The 21,435-nt window shown below is 35.1% G+C and overlaps 1 protein-coding gene and 1 long non-coding RNA gene across 2 annotated transcripts; one reads left to right on the top strand and one right to left on the bottom strand.

Moving 5' to 3' along the window:
• The first annotated feature begins 3,861 nt into the window (after positions 1–3,861).
• LOC134840642 (uncharacterized) lies at positions 3,862–5,051 on the top strand. Its single transcript, XM_063856596.1, has 3 exons — positions 3,862–4,152; positions 4,529–4,653; positions 4,823–5,051. Exons 1-3 carry the CDS (start codon positions 3,974–3,976, stop codon positions 4,987–4,989), a joined length of 471 nt encoding a protein of 156 aa, XP_063712666.1. The 5' UTR covers positions 3,862–3,973; the 3' UTR covers positions 4,990–5,051.
• Positions 5,052–18,236: 13,185 nt separating this feature from the next.
• On the bottom strand, positions 18,237–19,748 carry LOC134840206 (uncharacterized). The gene is made up of 2 exons (XR_010162408.1): positions 19,116–19,748; positions 18,237–18,700 (listed from the first exon to the last, which is right to left on the bottom strand). It is a non-coding gene; the product is annotated as an uncharacterized LOC134840206 (long non-coding RNA).
• Positions 19,749–21,435: the final 1,687 nt, after the last annotated feature.

Raw genomic sequence — 21,435 nt, 5'->3', positions numbered from 1 at the left:
ATATTAAATACTTTAAAATTTCATTGTGTATAACATTGATTTTCAAGCATGAAACAAACTAAGAGCTATTTCCTTCTCCACAGAAAAAAATTCTCCAAAAGTACAAAAATTAGTGAGGAACAAAACACTTCACAGGGAATCATTAAGAAAGAATCAATAAGAAAGAAAATTACAGTTGAAGCCATTCATACAGACGGTGAACACTTAGCTTAACAAAAAAAAGAAGAAGAACAGCTGGTTGTTGTGCAAGTACCTCAGAAAATTCTGAATACGTTAAAAAACTCCAAAGGGTTTTCATTTTTTCTTCAAGTTCGTGTCGTTTTTAGAGCAAGGTGTGGTAAGAGAATTAAGAAAACGCGTAAAAAACAATGCACTAGACAAAACCAACAATACTTGTCGTCAAAAAATGAATGTCAAACAAAAAATTACAAAAAAAAACACATTTTTTAAATTTCTTCTAATTTTTGGGAGAACTTTTTTTTAGAAAAGCTTTATTGCCAAAGAAACGCTAAATGAAACATCTTAAACTAGTTATCAATTCAAATTTCTCGAAAAATTTTCAACTTCACATAAACTAAAAACAAGAACAAATAATCCGACGGATTTTTCGGTGCTGAGAAGGTTCTCATTGGAGCTCAAATCACGACAAAAAGGGTTTCAAGATAAACTTAAAGTACATTTCATCTGACAATTGATTGTTTTTAATAAACTTTCGTTAGATTTTGCAGAAAATTTAGCGGTTTTAATAGAGACATGTAAACTGACAAATATTAAATGTTTTCAAGTTTCATTGTGTATAATATTAATTTCAAGCAGGAAACAAATAACGGCATTTTTTCGGCACAGAAACAAAATTCTCAAAATTACAAAACACGGTGAGGATCAAAAACACTTCACGTGAAACCATCAAGAAAGAAAATCACTATTTTTTGCGTGCAAAAAAATACCCTTGAAGCGATTCACACAGACGGTGAACATTTCGCTTAACAAAAAAAAATAACAAAAGGAGGACAGCTGGTTGTTGTGCAAGTAGCTCAGAAAATTCCGAATACGTTATAAAACTCTGAAACTTTTTTTCTTCGACTTGGTGTAGTTTTTAGAGCGTGGTGTGCACTAGACAAGACCGACAGTATATGTCGTCAAAAAATCAATGCCAAACAAAAAATTACAAAAAATTTAAATTTCTTCAACTTCAACAAAAGGAGGACAGCTGGTTGTTGTGCAAATAGCTCAGAAAATTCCAAATACGTAATAAAACTCTGAAATTTTTTTCTTCGACTTAGTGTAGTTTTAAGAGCGTGGTGTGTACTAGAAAAAACCGAACGTATTTGTCGTCAAAAAATGAATGCCAAACAAAAAATTAGAAAAAAAAATTAAATTTCTTTTAACTTTTTGGATAATTTCTTTTTTTTAGAAAAACTTAATTGCCAAGGAAACATTAGAAGAAACAGCCTAAACCAGTTATCTATTAAACATAGCTAATCGAATTAGAAAAGAGTAATGACCGCAAGTAAACATAAAAAGAACACTGACTTTGTTGAAAAATCTCAACTTTCGAATTTCGAAGAAAAAAATAGATGCCATTTAACCTTTTTGAATTTCTAGAACAATTTGTTTGGCGCTTTTTTGATAACATGAACCCAACTACAGGACTTTGGATCAATAGGTAAAGTTTTTATTCTGCGGGAAATCCAAAAATTAAATTCCACTTTCGAAACTAGAAATCGTTCACGTCTTTTCTTGCCATTTCCACGTTCGTATTTGGAGAGTGCTATTTACGTAACTTTCATCAGATTCATTTCAATTGAACTCAAAAAAAGCATACATACCTAAGTACATTCATAGATGCATCAATATGTATGAATGCACATCTGTAGTTATAAGAGACTTTTAAGACTTTTCCTGAAAAAAAAAAACAAAAAAGCAAGACTATAAAAGCAAAAAGCAAATATAAAGAAAATATAACTGTCTATTCGTGGGTTTGATTTCGTATTTTAATTAAATTTTTCAATGAAAAAAAAACTGTGAGAAAATGTGTAGCCCAGCAAAAAAAAACAGAATAGAAGTTTCCGACCAGTTTCATGCGCAAAAACAAAACAACATAATAAAATCATTTTCATCATGGTCGCAAAACTTAGTGAAATAAAAGGGATGGTACTTTTGTGGTTCTATTGGAAAAAGAATATTTTCAGCTTTTGAACTATTAAAACCTTGTTTAAAACCAAAATGTTCCAAAAAAAATTTGAAGATAATATTCATATGAACAAAAAAATGCCTGCAAAAACAGAAAATGAGAATGACCTGGAACACGTGACTCATCAATTCCGACCATTGAAAACTTTTTTTCCCGCAAAATCAAGTACCATATAAAAACATTGGAATGGGTAAAGAGAAATATCATATTAAAGCCCTTTAAGTCGCGATTCCAACATAAAAAAAATTCAATGTCGAGAAAAGCCGCTGGGAAAATTTTATGAATTTTGGTCCACTTTCGAGCTAATAAGTTGCGCGTGCTAGCTTACAATAGCTTATTCATGTTTAATTTAAGCTATGAAAACTTAGCCTTACTTGAGTAAACTGCATTTTTTTAGCGCCATTTCGGGAATCACAAAAAACTTCTTGGAAAATAGTTGGAAAATTCAAAAGTTTTTAAAGATTTTTGTTTCATATTTCTAGTCATTTTTTTACAAAAAATGTTTTCCACTTGGCCCATTTTACTATGGCTATTGAATGTACCTAAATTCTTTTTTTTTTTCGTTCAGGTCCTTCGATCTTACCACGCAGAAAAAAAAGAACTAAATTGGAAAAAAAATTTTTTGTATTTTTAAAAGACTATGGTCGGAAAATTCTGTGCTACCTGCAAAGCAACCGGCTATCCTCTTTCACTCTTGCTTCTAGTTCTATAAAAACTGGTAGCAGTTTTTCTTTTCGTGGGAAGTTTATCGTACTTTCCGATTACAGTTCGAACCACGATTAAAGTTTGGTTTACGTACATGACTCGGCCATATCTTACCATTATTTATGATACCTGATTTAAGTTGCAAGCAAACTTCGCAACACAATACAAGGAACGCCTGTTGCTGTGCACACAGCACAAAAACTTCCGAACGCAAAAAAAAAACATTCCGCTTTGAATCCAGGACCCTTTCCGTCCCAGGCGTATTCGTTACCTCCTGGTTAAGAGTACCCGGGCCGGGATACAAAGAAATTTGAATTCATTTTGAACCACGGTAGCACCAGATGAGTCTTGAGAAAAACGTTTTAACGAGACAAAAAGTCTAGACCCTTTTGCAACTCCTATGCTAATGATTAGGGTGAAACAAAAAATAGTTTAATTGAGTAAAACTAAATGTTCACGGCTTAACTTGAAAGGCCATTGGCCGAAGTTTTCCCAATTGATTATCTCGCTGAGAAAGTTTAATGTTCACATTCTCTCTTGTTGAATCGATAGGAATACTTGCGCTTTATAAAATTACGCTTGAATGACACTTTCTTAGTCACCCAGGTGGAGGCCTAACTCGGAGTTTAATTATTTAAGTTCAATTTGAGCTCACTTAATCAAGATCAACCCATTAAGCTAGGGCTATTTTGCTATCGCTCACCTTGCAAAATAGCAGCTCACGTGCGATTTGAACCCGCAATCATATGATTGTCGGTCATTATCACAACCGGATACGACAGAACGCCATGCAAAAAAAAAAAAAATTTTATTCAAAGGAAAAAACTGGTTTTTAAAGACGCATATACATGATCTGCTTTTAGCTGCAGACACCTCAGCGTGGACTATTTTTTCGTTTCCTCATCTAATCATTCATGTTCTTTTGTGAATGGGAAAATTAATTATTCATTTATTTCCTTCAAACGAAGCAATGAAAAAACTCTGTACCTGCATCCAGTGCAACAGCAATCTCATTTGTCAATTACTACCTGCATAAAACTCTCCTACCTGTATTTCTCAGCCAGAATAGCTCAAATGGCTATGGTTTTGCACGAGTGTTCTCCCGAAGTGAAAGTAGAGATTGACTCCCAAATAGCGCGACTGTTCTCTGATTTGAAGACAAACCAGGAGCCACGCGGATTTATTGAAATACTTGCGGATTCTGTTCAGGAGAAAAACAAGGAAAATACAAGTTTCCGGGTTAGAGCTAGAAGGTAAGTACGTTAAAAAAAACATACATTTCACCAACGTCAAGAATAAAGCCTATGGCACGTATGAAAGCATCGGTTATTTTCAAAACTGAGCGTAAATTTTATAAAAACCGATCACAGTAAAAATTTTAGGTTAAATGACTCAAATATTGATCTTTTACTGAAATTCAGCTGTTTTTTTTTTCGAATCAAAAGCTACAATTGAAAACTTTTGCACAACAACTTTTCTTTTTATACTATAAAAAGTTATCCACCTTACGAGATGGAGCAAGAAGATAAAACATACGGATAAAGCTAAATAGGTAAGTTCACCATGCGAAGAAAACTTTGATCGGAGCATTCTATGCTACATGCTCAGCAACCGGCTCATGTTGTGTAGATACGGATTCATATGCTGGGAGGAGTTGCTTCAACTTGTGCAGCAAAACGATCATTACTGTATAGTGCTTTACGATCTCGTATACACTTTGTCCGGCGGAGGGAACAGACGCAAACTCATACAAGGCCAGTATGAACAAAACAAGTTCATTTGTGGTTCTATGATAATAATTAAGTTAACTTCGTTGACAAACAATTTGCGAAGATATTGAAATTTAAAAGAAAAATAAATCGATATAGAAAATTTAAAATATGTCCCGCAGTTTGACCTTCCCTTAAGCTTTGATTGTTTCAGTTATTTGGAAGGCAGAACATGAGACAGACTACCAAGTGCGACTCAGACTGAACAAATGCATTCCAGACCGAATGGTGACCCGACTAATGGCCGACAACACCACCGATCTTCGGAACGGCATGCGAGAACTTCTTCGCAACAAAAGTGCTTTCGCTGGGACACCATGAAAGTAAAAAACACTTTTTAATATGTTGTGGCAAGGCAGCACAGAGAGAAAATTGTCAAATTAACCTTGCAAAATAGTTGAATTTAATTTGAATAACTTGAATTTAAATAATTATCTATTATTAAACAAGATGCTTCTGTAACTGTCTTCACATGCATAGAGTTTAAGTATGCATGTTTAAGGTGTACAATTTAACGAGCGGGAATTACCAAACTTAATTGAATTAATCCGAAACTATTTAAAGTTTTCGAAGAAATGATGACTCACGAATATTTTATGTAACCAAGCAAACTTTGAAGCAAACTGGCATTTTTTAGAAACGCTCATGTTTAGATATCAAAGAAGAACTAATTTGTGAAAATTATTGAAGAATGATTCTCACACTTTTATCAATGTAAATAGCAGTACTAAATTTTGAAACAATAGGTAACGAGATCAACCGATCTGCTTCAAACAAACATTTTAAAAACCCAAGCCGGATCAAACTTTTAAATTAGACGATACAGGCCGGTGCTTCACCACTGCGCCACGGACGGTAGGACAACTTCGTACTTAAATAAAAAATCATTCCGTTCAACTAAATTTTTAATTATAATAATTAGTTTTTCAATTTACACTTCTTTTACCTTTTCCTATTCTGCCCATATTCCTTCTCGTGCCCTTCTTATTCTTGTAAGCACAGTAGGCTCATGAGCCCTAATAACAGGTTTTGATTTTCCAGGCTCACGCTTGTAATCGAAACCACAAAAACTTTGAATTTTGTAACTCAATTCTAATAAAAACTACATAACTCGACGAGAACCAGCTATATACAAGAACACCGTATTGAATCAATGATTTAAAAACAATTTTAATCAAGGGTCTAACAATACAACTGGAGCTGTCGCGGTGCTTATTAAAACAAATGAACTTCATAATTTTTCTGTGAAAATAAGCAAACTTGAGAGACGAATAACTAAATCAACCAGCTCTATACAAGAACATCATATTAAATCAATAAATTAATTATGAGTTTATCAATACAAACGAGCTGATTTTTGGGAACGAAATGGCGCAGTTTACCAACAACCCCAATACCAACAGTTGCTAGTTGGCTAGAAACATGTTGAATTTATGTTCAAAATGATAAGTTAGAGTTATCCTGGTCCCGAAAAACTTGCACAAAGAAAAACTTTAACCGTGTTCATTATCGATATATGGTGGTTTTATAATGGAAGAATTTAATCCTTTTTCAATTGCATTGTTTTGTCAAAGTTTAGCAAATTTGTTACTATTTGGCCAAACACTTAATTTAGTCGAGTTAATTTGAACTTCTGGCGCTGTGCGTCCCAGTGTATTGAAATTTTTATCGTCTGCAAAAAAAAACATTTCAAAACTTTTACTCGCACTCGAATAATCATTTATAAAAATAAGGGACAGAAGAGGACCTAACATCGAGCCCTGTTGCATCTCGCACATGTTCTGTCTCCAAGAACTGTTACTTTTCAGGTGACTGTTCAACCAATCTGAGGCTTTGCTTTTTATACCCAGGATGTTCTTTTTTTTAAAAAAAACCAGAAAATGAATAAGCTTTCAGAATTTCTGCGATTGTTTCCATTCTACTACATTGGTTTTATACAGACCACGATTGAACAATCTTTTTAACTATTGATGCAGAGCTCGGACCTTATGTCAGAAACCTGTCTAGACAATGCCATTAATCTGCTCCATTATGTTAATTGAAACTTGAAATTTTTTCAATGTTTTCTTTCATTATGATTTCAATTATTATTTTTTTCACTTTCAATCAAAATCACAAATTTTGAGTTTTATTTGATAAAACGGACAATGCTTTGTAACTTAATCGGGTTCGTCAACTGTCCCTCCACTGTTTCCTGGCTCAATGTTAAAATTTTTATATATGCATATCTACCATTAACAATGAGAAATAAGGATAGCCGGTTACTGCAAGTAGCACAGAATGTTCCGACAGTCTTAAAAAAATTTTTAAAACAAAAAAGTTTTTTTTACCAGTTGGTATCGTTTTTTTCTGCATGTTGTGATTAAAAAATCTAAACGAAAAACAGAATTTTAGCATCTTTGAGAGTCCTAGTAAAATCAGTCAATCAGAAAACAGTTTTTGACGAATAATCACTAGAAAAACGGAAAAAAAATAAACGCTAAAAAACTCATATTTGGAGGCAAGATTCGCATATGCTGAGAGTACCCTGACAGCACCCAACTACAGGGTTGAGAATTTCAAATTTTTTTTAAAAAATTAAAATTAAGTTTTCTTGAAATTTTCTAAAAATATCAAAAATTGCCTTTTCTCGTAAACTAAAAGAATTTGGTTAATCATATATCGAGGCCAGAATTGCAACACCTGGGGAAACCCTGACAGCATCCCCTTAACACTGAATTTAAACTGGCGGAAAAACGAAACAAGAATGTTAACCATTGCAATATACGATATAGCTTAAGCGTGCAAAAATTCTTTTGTTAAACATGCAAAAAATAATACGTTGAAAAAGCTTAAACATGGCGAGATAGTGAAGCCCGCATTTAAATATATAATAGATAGATTGAACGATAATGATAATGTGTCTGAAACGAAATGAAAAACTTGAATGAATTGTATTAAAGAAATCGTAAGCTTCAAAAAGAAAAAAGGCTCTGTCCGTTATTTGCTGTAAACTAAGATCAAAATTGAAAAAAAAACACAAAAAACGAAAGCATAAAATCTAAATAACTTCCAGAGAAAAAAATGCAGAAAACCCAAGAAAACTCTGAAGGCTTAAGCAAGGGCCCAATTAACATCAGACTCATGGAATATGAAGTTGATGCGCAACGATACGAGAGCCGTTGGATCGCAATAAAAAAAAGGTAATCATAAAAAAAAACAGAAAGAACAAAAAAAATTTCAGAAACTTCAGCTAGAAAGAACCACACTCCTGAATATCGTGCAAAACTTGCCACATATCTTCGTAGACAGAACAATGAAGTCAAAATTGGTAACAAAATATTCTGGAAATTTATGACTTTTTTCGAAATAATTTTCACTAATTAAAACAATACGTTATGCCATCAATTTCAATCGATTTCAAATAAAATTGCTCAACTAAACAGATAAATATTCAAAATAATCCCACAAACTTTTAGGTTTTACAAAAATCAAAAACCATGCAACCAAAAAAATAGTACTAAAACTAAGAAAACATGCATTTTCTCAGTTAAATTACCCTCTGGAATATAAGGAGAAAAAGTACTGAAAAAATTCACAAAAAAATTAACGAAATAAAACAACCGGCAAGTAAGCCGACAAAAACTGGAACAAAATCTAAAAAAATCAGACAAAAAATGAATACTTTTTCAGCTGTAGACATAGTATCACTTCAGTAGCTCTTTATGTAAACGGCACATATTTCGCCAAAACAGTAACCAGTCTATTAATTAGCAAAACAGCAGTACACTAACCAAGCATGCAGCGGGTAAAATATTATACTAATAACCATTTGACCATTCAGTGAACAAAGTTATTTACTTATTTATAGGCCACTAGTTTGACAAAAATTGCACAGAGGCGAAGCGGAGCGAAGAGAAAATGAGACGGAAATAACAATCGAACACGCAATTTTTTAGGAAAATATTAAAATAATTTCAAAAAACAGTTAAAAACAACCACTAGCAATAAAGAAGCCTTCAGTTTTCATTGGGCGGCTACTTAGCCGACAACAATTGCGTGGACGACCTTTGAGCCAAAAACAAAAAATGCCATAAAAAACTGTTGTCATAAAAAAGTTTGAACAATTTTTATACTTTAAAATCATGCAACAAAAACTAACTGAAACTTTTTTAAAAAATCATTTCGTTTTTGCTTTTGAAGCGCGACAAAATACGAGAACTTAGCCGATAAAACTAAGCCTAATAAACCATTTCGGCCGAAGAGCTTTTAAGCGAAAAAACAAGGAAACTATACTTTGTCAGGGCTACTATTTAACAAATGACAGCAGTAAAAAAACACCTGCATCTACGATGAAATTTGCCGACAGCACAAGGAAAATACCCGATAAATCAGCTGAGACGAAAAAAAAACAAAGCAGACAAACGAAAGTCCGACGATCAAGTTTTCCCGGAAAAAACAGTCAATTTCGTGCAGACTGAAAAATAAAGCTGCGAGCGCCCATTGTTGATTGAAAAACGATACTCCCATACTTTTGAGTTTTCAAGATCAATGTATTTTTCAGACAGTTGGAAAGTCCAATCGACTAAAGAAAACCGAATAAATGCTTGACCTATTTTTGAATACTTTTCAATATTTTTCCAATTTCCCAAAACATAAGTAACACAAAAGCCCTTTAAATTTCAAGAACATTTTATGATTGCCTTTTTTCACAAATTTAATCCAATCGAGAAAACTGAATCAATAGATATTTCAGTTTTTTTCCACTGGGAAAACTTAAAAATTTTAGAAAATTCAAAACCCAAATATAGTTTCATAATACCAAATTTTTTATCAAACGGCAATTTTAATTTAACATGCCAAATAACGGAACAAAACTATGGAAGCAAAAACAAAGCCGACAATCTTTGACATCAGTTGAGCCAAAAAAAAACTTCATAAAAAATTTTTAAAATCAACTTTATGTCTCCCTGAGACTACAATGATCAACACTTGCAAGATACTTGCTTGCAGTACAAGAAAAATCCAAGATGTGGCAACTAAGCCGACAATACTTGAGCAGACAAACGAGAGTCCGACAAATTAATTTTTACTGGAAAAACATTCAATTTTAAACATACTGAAAAAAAGCGATGTCCTGCCGTGACTCTAACCCCGAAAAAGCAACCACGCTACCTCTAAGCCAAATTTCAGGGCACATGGACGTTGTAAGGGTTGAAAAACAAACAAAAAGGCGAAGCTGAAGTTCGCACCACTTGCGATACAAAAATGAATGTTATGAAAATCAAACGGAAAAAATCAAAAACATCGTTTTGGTCAATAAAAATTGCAACAGAAGCCCAGAAAACCCAGAACAAAATTGCTGCACCATTAGAAACTCAGTCGATATTAATTAGGCCGAAATTTGTCAAGCCAATGAAAAAGACGAAAAAAAAAGGTGAAATTTGAGCTGGTTAAATTACAACCAATGTGGTACAACAACCAGTAATTAGTTGCCAGAAACAAATATTGCACCAAGGATTTGAAAATGAGTTTTGATGAAATTGAGCACCATGCCAGCAGCATAGCAGCAATTGAATCAATTGATTTTGTTTACTAGTTGTTAACCCGAAAAAAGGCCTACTTCCTATTTGACAACGCTTGCTAGTCGCAAGCCTAAAAAGCTTTAAGAAAAGGTCAAAAAAATTCATTTTTCCGAGAAAAAATTTGTGAGTGGCCGCTCATTTAGGGACCAAGAAACCAAGATTTCAGATTTGACAGGTTACTTTTTGAGAAAAAAAATACAACAAATATTCAAAAATCAAAAATTGACTAAACCGAATTTATAAAAAAAAAAATAAGGCATAATCGCTCATGCAGAAGAGCTTTCGAAAACTCTTTCTATTCATAAAAACGGAAACCTCAGATTTGGAAGGGTAGTTTGTGAGAAAACGAAAAAAAACATGGGTCAAATATTCTTTTTCGAAGGCGGTAAACAGAGAAACAAAGTAAGGAGAGAGTAATAAGAGTATGCAGGCACACAATGGAGTAGGCGGTCGTTCCAGTGATACCCTGTTTTTTTTTTTTGAAAAACGGTAGAACAGTTTTCGAGAAAAGTGTCTCAAAAAAGAGGTTCAATAATGAAGCAAGTTGAAATTTTGTAAGAAAAATTGATTATGGAAAAAAGTTCTAGTTCACGATTTCAAGAATCTTGCTTTCGCAAGTAAAATAAAGAATCATATAAAGTATAAATAAAAATTGACACATCACAAAAGACACCACATGTATAATAAAAGATTTCCACGAAAGTTTGCCATATGTTGTCACAGCTGATCATTCATAATCATTCATAAATAATGACAGAAAAATTCTAAGCCGACGATTTATTTATCTGATTATGTACTTTTCTATAGGAGCATTGTAAGGTGTTGTTAAAATATATTGAACACAGAAGCGAAGCAGAGCTTTGCGCCACTTGCGATACAAAGCAAGCTTAGCATTGCAAGTTAGCAAATAGAAAATGAGACGGATATCAGTGAGTTGAAAAAATGTAACTTTTTGCTGCAATTACTGAAAATTCAATTGCAGCAAAACTGTCGTAAAAGACAATTAACAGGATTAAATAAGCATAAAATATACAAACTGAGCCGAAAATACTTGGGTAGAATCTCGGGGTCCACTGAAACGACCATACTTGGGCAGATGCTCACTAAGTCAAAAACAAGCATAAAGCAGCAAGGTCCCACTGGGACGCGAACCCTAGCCCTTAGGTTGCCAAGGCAAACACGTTACCCCTGGACCAAGTAGGAAGGAGCCTTTAAATTAATCAGGTTAAATATCAAAGCAAGGTCAATTTCTGTAACATTTTTAGGGACAAAGTCAGTTCCCAATTACATTCAAGAAACTTGAGTTCCATTTTTTTCAATTCGAGATATGGCTGGAGCCATGGAATTTGGAAATATGGCTTGCGCCATGGAGTTTGAACTAAAAAAAAATCAGTCTCCTGAAAAGTTCGTGTTCCAGGTATGGATTTTAAAAAATGCATTGCATCGATGTATTTCGAAAATTCATTTTTATCCGTTCTATAGAGATTTGAATTTTAAAAACTTCCGTTCTATACAGAAAACTTTTCATCTAACAAATTAATTTCAATCTTTAAAGATGCATTTTGAGATGAACAATCAAAGGCATTTAGCCTTAAGTATCAAATATCACCAAAATATCAAAGAACGAGTCAAAATTTGTATAACTAAATATTTCCCATAAAAATTTTACCATATGTTGTCACAGTTGAACATTCATTTTATAATGCTACCAAGCATATCTATAGCCTGAGTTTTGTTTTTCTTTAAATCAAAAAGGCATCTGAATATTTACTGTAATGACAGTTAGTCCATTATGTTATTATAGATCTTTTGAAAAAAATTGTTTTCTTTATGTCAACCTGTATATCTTTCAGCAAAGAACAATTTTTGGTATCGGATTTATTTCAAATTGATTATTTTCATTTTGATTGTTTTATAAGCTTGTAGTCGGTTTGTTTTATCCAAAAATGACTTTTTGTTTAGACATTTTCATCCAAAAATGACAGTTATTAGTCAAGGAAATTGAAAACAAAAATCGGCTTCAAATCGGACGATGAATCATATTTTCAATAGCCGCAACATGTTTTTATGCAAAACTTGTATGGTTTTATGATCTTTTTAAAATGTTAATATTTCAAATCCAAGAATAGCTAGAAAGTGTAGATGACTTCACTCACAAACAAAAGTAGTATTAGTAGAAGTAGTAGCAAATGAGGCTTTTGAGAAGATATTCTCCCCATGGATTTGTGAGTCCCATCATTTATTCATTATCATCAAGGGCTCTTTTTCCTTTCCCCCCCCCACCTCACACAAACATGAATTTTATAGTCTAACGAGTGGTTTTACAAGGTTCATTATGAAGACCAAATATGTTTGTTATGACCTAATCAGTCTGCATGTCAATTTTCATGACAATCGGACAAAGTGAACAGTAATTTCAAATTGAAAAATTTGCAGGTGGGGGGAAAGGAAAAAGAGCCTCATCAAGTTTCAGTTTCAAGTTTTTTCCAATTGTTAAAAAGGATATACTTGCAGACATCTCAAGGTTTTAAATCTTGATACACAATCTCATTGTTTTAATTCTTGTTTCAATAATCTTAAAATAACTTAACTTCCCGGAATATTAAAACCTGGTCTAGAACTACCTGGTCTAAAATATTTATAACTAATTTTCATATTATAAACTCATAAATTTTGTTCCTACACAATCATCGAGACTTTTTCCCGCAATTTCTTGAATGTTTTCGACTGAATATATTTCAGTTTCAAGCCAAGCCGTCAAAAGCAGCTGGCCCGGATGAGATAACCAGCCTGCACTTGAAAAAACTAGGACCGCTATCCGTCAGTTACTTGTGTAACACCTTCCAGCTCTCCCTCAACGCTGGCATCATCCCCACTATCTGGAGAAAGTCCAATGTCATCCCTCTCCCCAAACCTGGCAAGACCACTCTGTTGCGAAGAATTGGAGACCCATCAGCCTTCTCTGCGCCACTGCCAAGATCATGGAAAGAATCCTCTTGTCTCATAACGAGACTGACTCCATGTTACAACCAATCCAGCACGGTTTCCGAAGCACCACTCTACCAAGACTGCCCTTCACCACATTGTCGCTGACATCACTCGTGGCTTCAACCAAAAGAAGCCAGCCGACAGGACCATCCTGGTTTCTCTCGATCTCATCTCCGCTTTCGATACGGTAGATCACAGCTGCCTTGCCGAGCGCATTCTGCTCAACCGAGCTCCGAACAGTGTCAAACGCTGGATGATTAACTACTTGCAAGACAGACAAGCAAAAGTTAATTTCAGAGGGAAGTGCTCCAAGCCTCGGAAAATGCACTCTGGTATTGTCCAAGGCGGTGTCCTCTCGTTTACCTTATTCAAACTTTATATGGCTGACTTCTCAGTGCCTCCAGAAGGTATCTACACGTCGGGTCCTGACCCTGAAGACATGAGACGGTCAGCAACTATTTCCAGTCACTGAAACTCGCCATCTCTGATGACAAGTCGACAGTCACCCTCTTCCCTCCTCAGTCTGCTCAGCCAAACAAGCACCCTCAGGTTCTCGTGCAAGGCAACATTCTGAAACTCGCGAAGACGCCCAAGCACAAAACAGGACAATAATTGGACTATCACTTACTATCAACTAATTCAGATAAATTTTGTTAATATATCTGGAATATTGTTACCCGCTGTCGAAACCAAGATTAATCTTATTTCATATCGAAAAATCCTAAGAATCAGCTGTTTGAGTTAGCGCGAAGTACTCGTTTGTTCCGCCAAAAGTAAATCAACCAAAAATCAGAAGCCGCCTCTAGTTTAAACGATAACTTAAGCTCCCAGCAGTGAGATAATATCCAGAACATACGGACTCGGCCAAATGAATGGGTTTTTCTAATCTACGGATGCGGATAGAAACACAAACACCACCAGGGTACAACATCTTCTCCAATCTTCTCTACAATAATCTTATTAAATAGTTTCATATTACGTAATGGCTGACACTGATGTAAATGCAAACGCAAATGTGCAATCAAATAGGCAAAGTGATGGTGACATCGGCAAATCCAAGCTGGAGTCTGCTGGGAATGGTTAATATCCAGTGGTGGAGCAACTGGTTAAGGCATCCAGTGATGTGGTCGAGACTCGTTTCAAGAAAATGACGAAAGATTATATCATCTGTGTGACAAGAGAGCTGGTCTCACAACTACGCGAGGCAAGACAACAACTCTATGACAAAAACGAGATAAGTGGTTCTTTGTCTGAAATAAGACGTGATGTTAAAGAGCTAAAACAACTAAACCCGGTCAGTAGACAAGTTGAAATCAAGCCTCAAAATTCAGATGTGCATTTAAATCAAATCAAAATTGACGGCGTGAAAGAACTTTTTCCTAAAAAAGAAGATGAGAACAAAGATTTAAAATTATGGAGCATGAAAAAAAAAGCTTAATGACATTTTTGAACACATAGACGAAAATTTCCTAATAGTAGACTGCAAAAGAATTGGTTCTATAAAGAAAGAAACTGATCGTGCCAGATCAATCCTTGTAACGCTACCGAGTGCATGGGATAATCGAAAAATATTGGCCAAAGCGCATTTATTGAGAACCTTCAGAAACAAGGTATACATTTCGAAATGCTTGAGCCCATCAGACAGAAAGATAGAGCAAAGTTTGTTAAAGAAGAGGTGGGAATTGATTAGTTCTAAAAATATCGACAGAAAATGCATAAAAATCAAGAATCTCAAATTGTACGTTAAGGACGAAGAATACATTTTTCCCGAGGGAGCAGAGAACAATGAAAACTGACTAAAATTGCAATATGACGTTTTGTTACTTAATGCCCAAAGCCTACTAAGCAGAAAGAAAAGAGTAACCTTTTCCGATTTTTTAACTCGCTCAGGCTTTGATACTTGTAACGGAAACCTGGTTAAATTCTGAAGTCTCAGATGCAGAATTGTTCCTGAGCACTTTTCAATTTTATCGCGCTGAACGATTAATTGGAAAACATGGTGGTGTCTTAATTGGAGTCAAAGATAACATTCCACATACGGAATTATCAAATAAAAACCTACCTGAATCTTTTAGCACATCACTAGTTCTAGTCGAAGTAGGAGCGGGCAAGAGCAAGAACAAATTCCTATTTGTATTAATATACAATCCTCCCGATAATAGTCTATACCGCCGGATTCCAATAGACGATATGCTAATTCTTTTAGATTTTCTACAAACTTTTCAGAATCATCACGTTATCCTCGCTGGTGATTTTATCTTCCAAAAACTGATTGGCTTACTTACGACAGCATAAATTCCTATGAAAACACATTCGCATCAATGATCGTGAAGTGCCAATTTAAACAACTAGTTTCCTTTGAGACGGCTAAAACAGGAACGCTTGACTTGCTTTTTACCAACAACGAAGTTTGTATAATAAACGTGAAAAAGGACACTAATCTGATGCAAAATTTTTCAAATCATTATCCCATTAAATTTGAAGTACCCTGCGTTCTACCATCATATGTAAAAGTTATTAGTATTTACTATAGTTATTGCCGATGCGAATATGATGGATTAAAGGCGTCTATGATTCAGTTTCCTTTCAAAGCCTATTGTTACAGTAATGTCGACGTTAATGTAGCTTGTTGGTACGAATGGATGTTTAACCACATATCGCAACATACGCCACGAAGGACCCAAAACGACAAAATTTTCAACCTTGGGTTAAACCAGAAACCTCGCACTACCTTAATAAGGTTTCTTCTTACAAGTCTTTTCTAAGGCGGAAAATTAACCCATCGGAAGATCAATTACAGAAACTCAAATCCATGACCGATCACTGTGAAACAATGCAAACCAATGATAGGATTGTGTATGAAGAGAACCTGAGCAAGGGGCGCAATCAGAATGCCATATTCAAGTACCTCAAAAGTTGAAAGAGAGATAAATTTCCCCCAACCAGTTGTTATAAATCGTTTGTTGCAAAATGGGATAGGTAAAAAGCTTATTTATTTAACTGCTTTTTCATTACGATCGTACAAGATCCAAACTATGTATCATTCCATCCAGGTGAGTATACAATTTTCGGAAACATAAAAGTTAGTTTTGGTATAGAAGACATTCGAAACGAGTTAGATCAACTAAAAGTAAACAAGAGTCGTGGGCCCGATGAGCTCCCGCCGGTATTGCTCAAATCAACCAGCCCAGTTTTATCTAAATCACTTTTTGCTGTATTTCAAAATATTAAGCGCTTAAAGAAATTCCCCGTAGCATGGAAACATGGTATAATTACTCTTTTTTAAATCGGGAAGCAAAAAGGATGCAGAAAGTTATAGACCTGTGACTTTACTCAATATCTGTTCAAAGGTTTTCGAACGATTCATGTTGAAACCTATTGCGGAGGCTTTTTTATGCATTGCAGAAAGTAGTCAATATGGATTCATGCCTCGAAAGTCTGCAATTCTCCAACTCCTTTTTAATCTATATCAAGTGTATGCTTCTGTCACAGACCGTAATACGGACATTCTCACCTTTCTGTTAGATTTTTCTAAGGCATTTGACACGATCAAGCATGAAATTCTCCTGAAGAAATTGATTAAACTTGGAATATCTGAAGATTTCTTTTGGCTAATACATGATTATCTATCCTGTCGCACCCAATCCGTAAAAGTGAACTCATCTGTATCAAGTAAAATGCCAATTACTTCTGGGGTTCGCAAGGTTCTATAATTGGACCACTCTTATTTTTATTATATAAAAATGACTTACCGACGTCGATATTCTGCACCCTGGTTTTATTGTTTGCAGATGATCTTAAGTTGACTAGCAAAATTTCAACAACGGGTAGTGACCTTTCTCATCTTCAGGAGGACATCAAGCGACTACAAATTTGGAGTGAAACCAATTTACTACTCTTTAATATGAAGAGATGTGGCTTTATTAATTTCAAGTTAAATGGGCAAACAAGATACAATTCCCCTAATGAATTTTCATTTTCGATTAATAACTGCAAAATTCCAAAAGTTGTCGCTGCAAAAGATCTCGGTCTGATAATAAGCGAAAGTCTTAATTGGAGCGAACATATTCAAAGCCGCATTGCAAAAGGAACGAAAACTCTGTTTCTACTCAAGCGAAACACGTCTTTTTTAATAAACGAGAAATCAAAATCATATCTGTACAGAGCTACAATAAATCCCACTCTTTTATACGCCTCGGAATGCTGGACAGCAAACATATCCGATATGAAAGCAATTGAGAGCTTTAACAAAAAAGTTATGTTGTGGATAAACCCAAATTTGAGTTATTTCGAATGTCTTGTTACAAACAATCTTCTGCCGCCTATGTATTTTCAGGTACTTAAGGATCTTCTCCTCTACCGGAAGATTCTGGATGGGAAATAAAACGTATCCTTCGAAAATATGTACAGTATTAACGAGAACTCACGAACGAAGAAGATTATATTGCCTAGAATCGTAGAAGTTCAACGACAGGATTTTTGGTATCGTACGGGATACAGAATCAATCACATACAACATTTCATCGACTTCATCAACATCTCAAATCTGAAAAGTGTTCTTTTGGACATGATGTGGAGTTATTTCAAGAGAAATTGGCACTATTCAAATTCATGCTCTTGGATCTACATATGTATTTGCAACAGTTGTCGACAAAATCCATGGAAACTATAGGGAGAAATCCCTGCAGCTCAAGCTGCGAATTCTTCATAATAATAATAATAATGGCAGTGCGATATCAGGACGAACTTTGCCAGTTTCGGCGTCTTGATTATCAACTGGGGCAGCTATGGACAATCAATTAAGATCAACCAATTCAGATAAAAATTTATTTTTTAAAAATTATTACCCGCTGCCGCAACCAAGATAAATCTTATTCCTCATTTAAATATCCCAAAATATCCTAAGAGTATTCAATAATGTTAAAAAACTTTTTTTTTCCGTTTTTTATTAAATGCTCGAAACAAGCCATTCGGTGCATTATCCCGGCAGTTTTATGACTCTAAATTCAAAACATGTTCACATTCAACATAAATTGAAGAAATAAGCAAATAAAGCATTGGGTTATCAGATGAAGATTAACTATATTTAATTCAAACTGTTTCTGTGAGCAAAAAAAGTAAACAGCAAGCACAATTACTGACTAAATCGTCTACTGCGCCGTAACTCATGATAAATTCGTGCTAAATTTAACTAGAAAATCTTTTTCACTTAAAGTACCTTCAGATCCATATGATTTAGTATTAGCTTTCGATTTGAAAAAAACTGGTCATCAAAATTCTGCAAATAAAAAACCCAAACAAATAGTTCAATAAATGATTCATGAACTGTACACATAGTTTCAAAATATTGAAAACTGAGGAGATTGATTGTTTGTGAGATGGATACTTCGCAGATAACAGCAAAAGTATATCTTCAGACTTGCCACTGGAGCTGCATGCGGCAATCATTTTCTTTTGGCGCACGAATATAGTTGATGCTTCTAAAACAAACACGGTCAAAAATACATAAGCGTTAAAAGAAAACAAGACGAGTCTAAGCTTCTACTTTGCTCAAACGCAGTTTTAAAGCCCGTTGAACTTTTTTTACAAGTAAGCCAGGCCAGAAAATATCATAGTAACCAATGTTACTAAAAATGTCCTTCATTATTTCCTTCAATAAAAAAACCTTGGAAGTGTAAAGGGAAGTATAGCCTGAAGAAACGTAGAGAAAGTCAAGATGGTTGCGAATCAATTCAAGTAGATTGAGAAAATTAACACCAGCACAAAAAAATCAAACTGATATTACCCTACGGCCTACAGTGAAGATCTTTATGCAATTTGAGAGCTAGAAACAATTAACTTACGTTTTCCGACAACCGTACATGAATTAAATTCCAATCCAAGACTGCCACTTACCTGCAGTTAAAAACAAGACTATCGGAGATGAAAACTCTTCGAAAAACGTAGACACAAGAGCTGATATCAGACCCAAGGTAATAAAAAGTAAAGGCACTTTCGATTTTGTCTCAATCATGTCAGAACTGCCTGTGGATACATCCTTTATAACGTTCCTATCTAATTCCAGAAGGGCACTGAAGGCGTCTTCCTCTTTGAGACCCAGATTTTGGCGCGAGTTGTTAAATAAAGGAGCAGGTAAAAACTTGTCCAGCAATGCAGGATCCTGTGCATTACAAAGCAAACTATCTCTGACTGCCTTTGATTCGGAGGACAGTGTTTCAGACGCATGATTGATAACCGACTCTGTCAAATTGTTGCAAGGTTCAGACCAGCTGTACGTGATCTTCGCCAATCGCTGACCCGAGTTCTTCAAAATTCTCTCCTGTCTCCTTCGGCGTTTAAACTCTTCAGGATTCGCTGTCTGGCTGGTTGTTTCCGTCATTTCATAATTCATAGAACCAATCAACTATATACAATGGGATAGACCTATGAAGATGACGTTCAAAAATAATTATCATTCAACTTCTCTAATCTAAAATTGAGGGTGGCTTTTGATACACCTTTAGCTTCTGTTTCTGTCCTTTACTAAACCTTTTTTCTTTCAAATTGTTGTTGTTGTCAAACCTAAATGTTGCCATAAACTTATTAAATATTTTTTAATGTAATCAGAAGGTCAAAAGTATCATAAAAACCGCGGTTACAGTCAGGAGTCCCTTCATCACGTATTCCAGTCAAAATCCTTGGAATTTTCTAGATATGGAAGTGATAATGATAAAAGAAGATGACAAGTGTTTAAGTCCTTTTCAATTAAAATCGATACGGGTTACGTTTCTTCAATAAGAACACGCAACTCGACACGAGAAAATATAATATACAAGTGTTACAAATAAAAAACTTCGTCGAAAGTTATTTTGTCATTTATTGTTCCGATTACGCAAGCGGCGTTCGCAATCTGTATTGCCAGGGAGATTCTGTTTTAAAAAGCTGCCTGCTCTGAGTTCCTCAGTGCATATGCTTAGGTTCTTACAAAGCTTGCTCAAAAAAAATTCTGTGCTGGGTCCGGCCGCGCCCTGAATTTCAAAAGCTAGCGGTTGAAAAAGATATCCATCATTGATAAGATCTTTATACTTGTCAATTTTTCGCTCTTCCGCTTCAGCGGCAGCCGTACCAGGGTTACAAACAGACCCAGCATTAATCCTACAAGGAGCTAAGGAGTCTACTACCGCCCCATCCCTCAAGAGCTGCTTACCAACAGCCCATGAAACGAGCGTCAAACCATCTGGTCGCTTCTGATCGGTCCTGTAGAGGTGTCGTGGTTCTAAAACAGACGGAATGTGAGAAGATAAACTCTCTTTATAAGGGCATTCAGGTTTCAGTGTCTAGACAATCTCCCTGCACTTTTGAGGCAAGAAAGACCATGCCAACCATCCTCGGTAACGTCTTTTCCGCACACGCATTTATGCCGTTCGCATATTTTTGAGCCTAATCGAAGTCCTAACGCAATTCTGAGTAGCTGATTCGAGAGTTTTAGCCTTAAATTTTTGCACGGGATGACGTTCAACCATTGGGAGCCAAACCTATCTTGGAACGCGTTGAATCTTTTCACGTCCGTTGGTTCGAGTCGTAAATCAAGTCTGCAATTTCGCTGTCAAAAATTGGCTCCGTCCAATTATTTTGGATTTCATTTCCAGAGCCATTTCAATTTTTCCAAGTTCAAACCACCGTTTAAGCGCATCATCATAGTTTCCATCCACATGCTCCAAACCAAAGATTTTGCTCAAGGCATCTTTCGCTCCTACTGCTGAGGCTAAGGAAGCGGGTAAAGCGAGTAAACGAGCGGAAGAAACGCCCAAGCCACCTTTGGCTGCCGGGAGAACTGCTTGTAAAAACTGTTTATCATCCATTTTCACGTTAGTGACCTTGCATAACGAATTTCTTAGTAATTTGTCGTAGCGTTCCAAAAAACCATTTTGCAAAAAACAAGGGCTCGTACGCAAAAAAAAGTAGTTTTATCATGCTAAAGCAATTTTTCAGGAGGCTAAAAACCATAATGTGCGTCTAGTTTGTCAATGACATCCGAGATTTTTTCAAGCTCCCTAATCTTTTCGTCCAGCAATTCTTTTCGGCAAAGTTCGCCAATTGGAGATCCTAAAATGAGGAGTTTTTTTTGTTTTTATTTTTATTTTGGGGCATATTTTTCGAAATTGTGTTAAAATTGAATTATAATGTGTACTAGTAGTCGGTCCCAAAAACAAAGTTCGCACTTCTCAGTGTTCAA

This window comes from Symsagittifera roscoffensis, chromosome 2 (assembly GCF_963678635.1).
Source record: "Symsagittifera roscoffensis chromosome 2, txSymRosc1.1, whole genome shotgun sequence".
Taxonomy (NCBI): Eukaryota; Metazoa; Xenacoelomorpha; order Acoela; family Convolutidae; genus Symsagittifera; species Symsagittifera roscoffensis.
The sequence above is the reverse complement of the archived record's forward strand: the minus strand, read 5'-3'. Positions and strand labels throughout refer to the sequence as shown.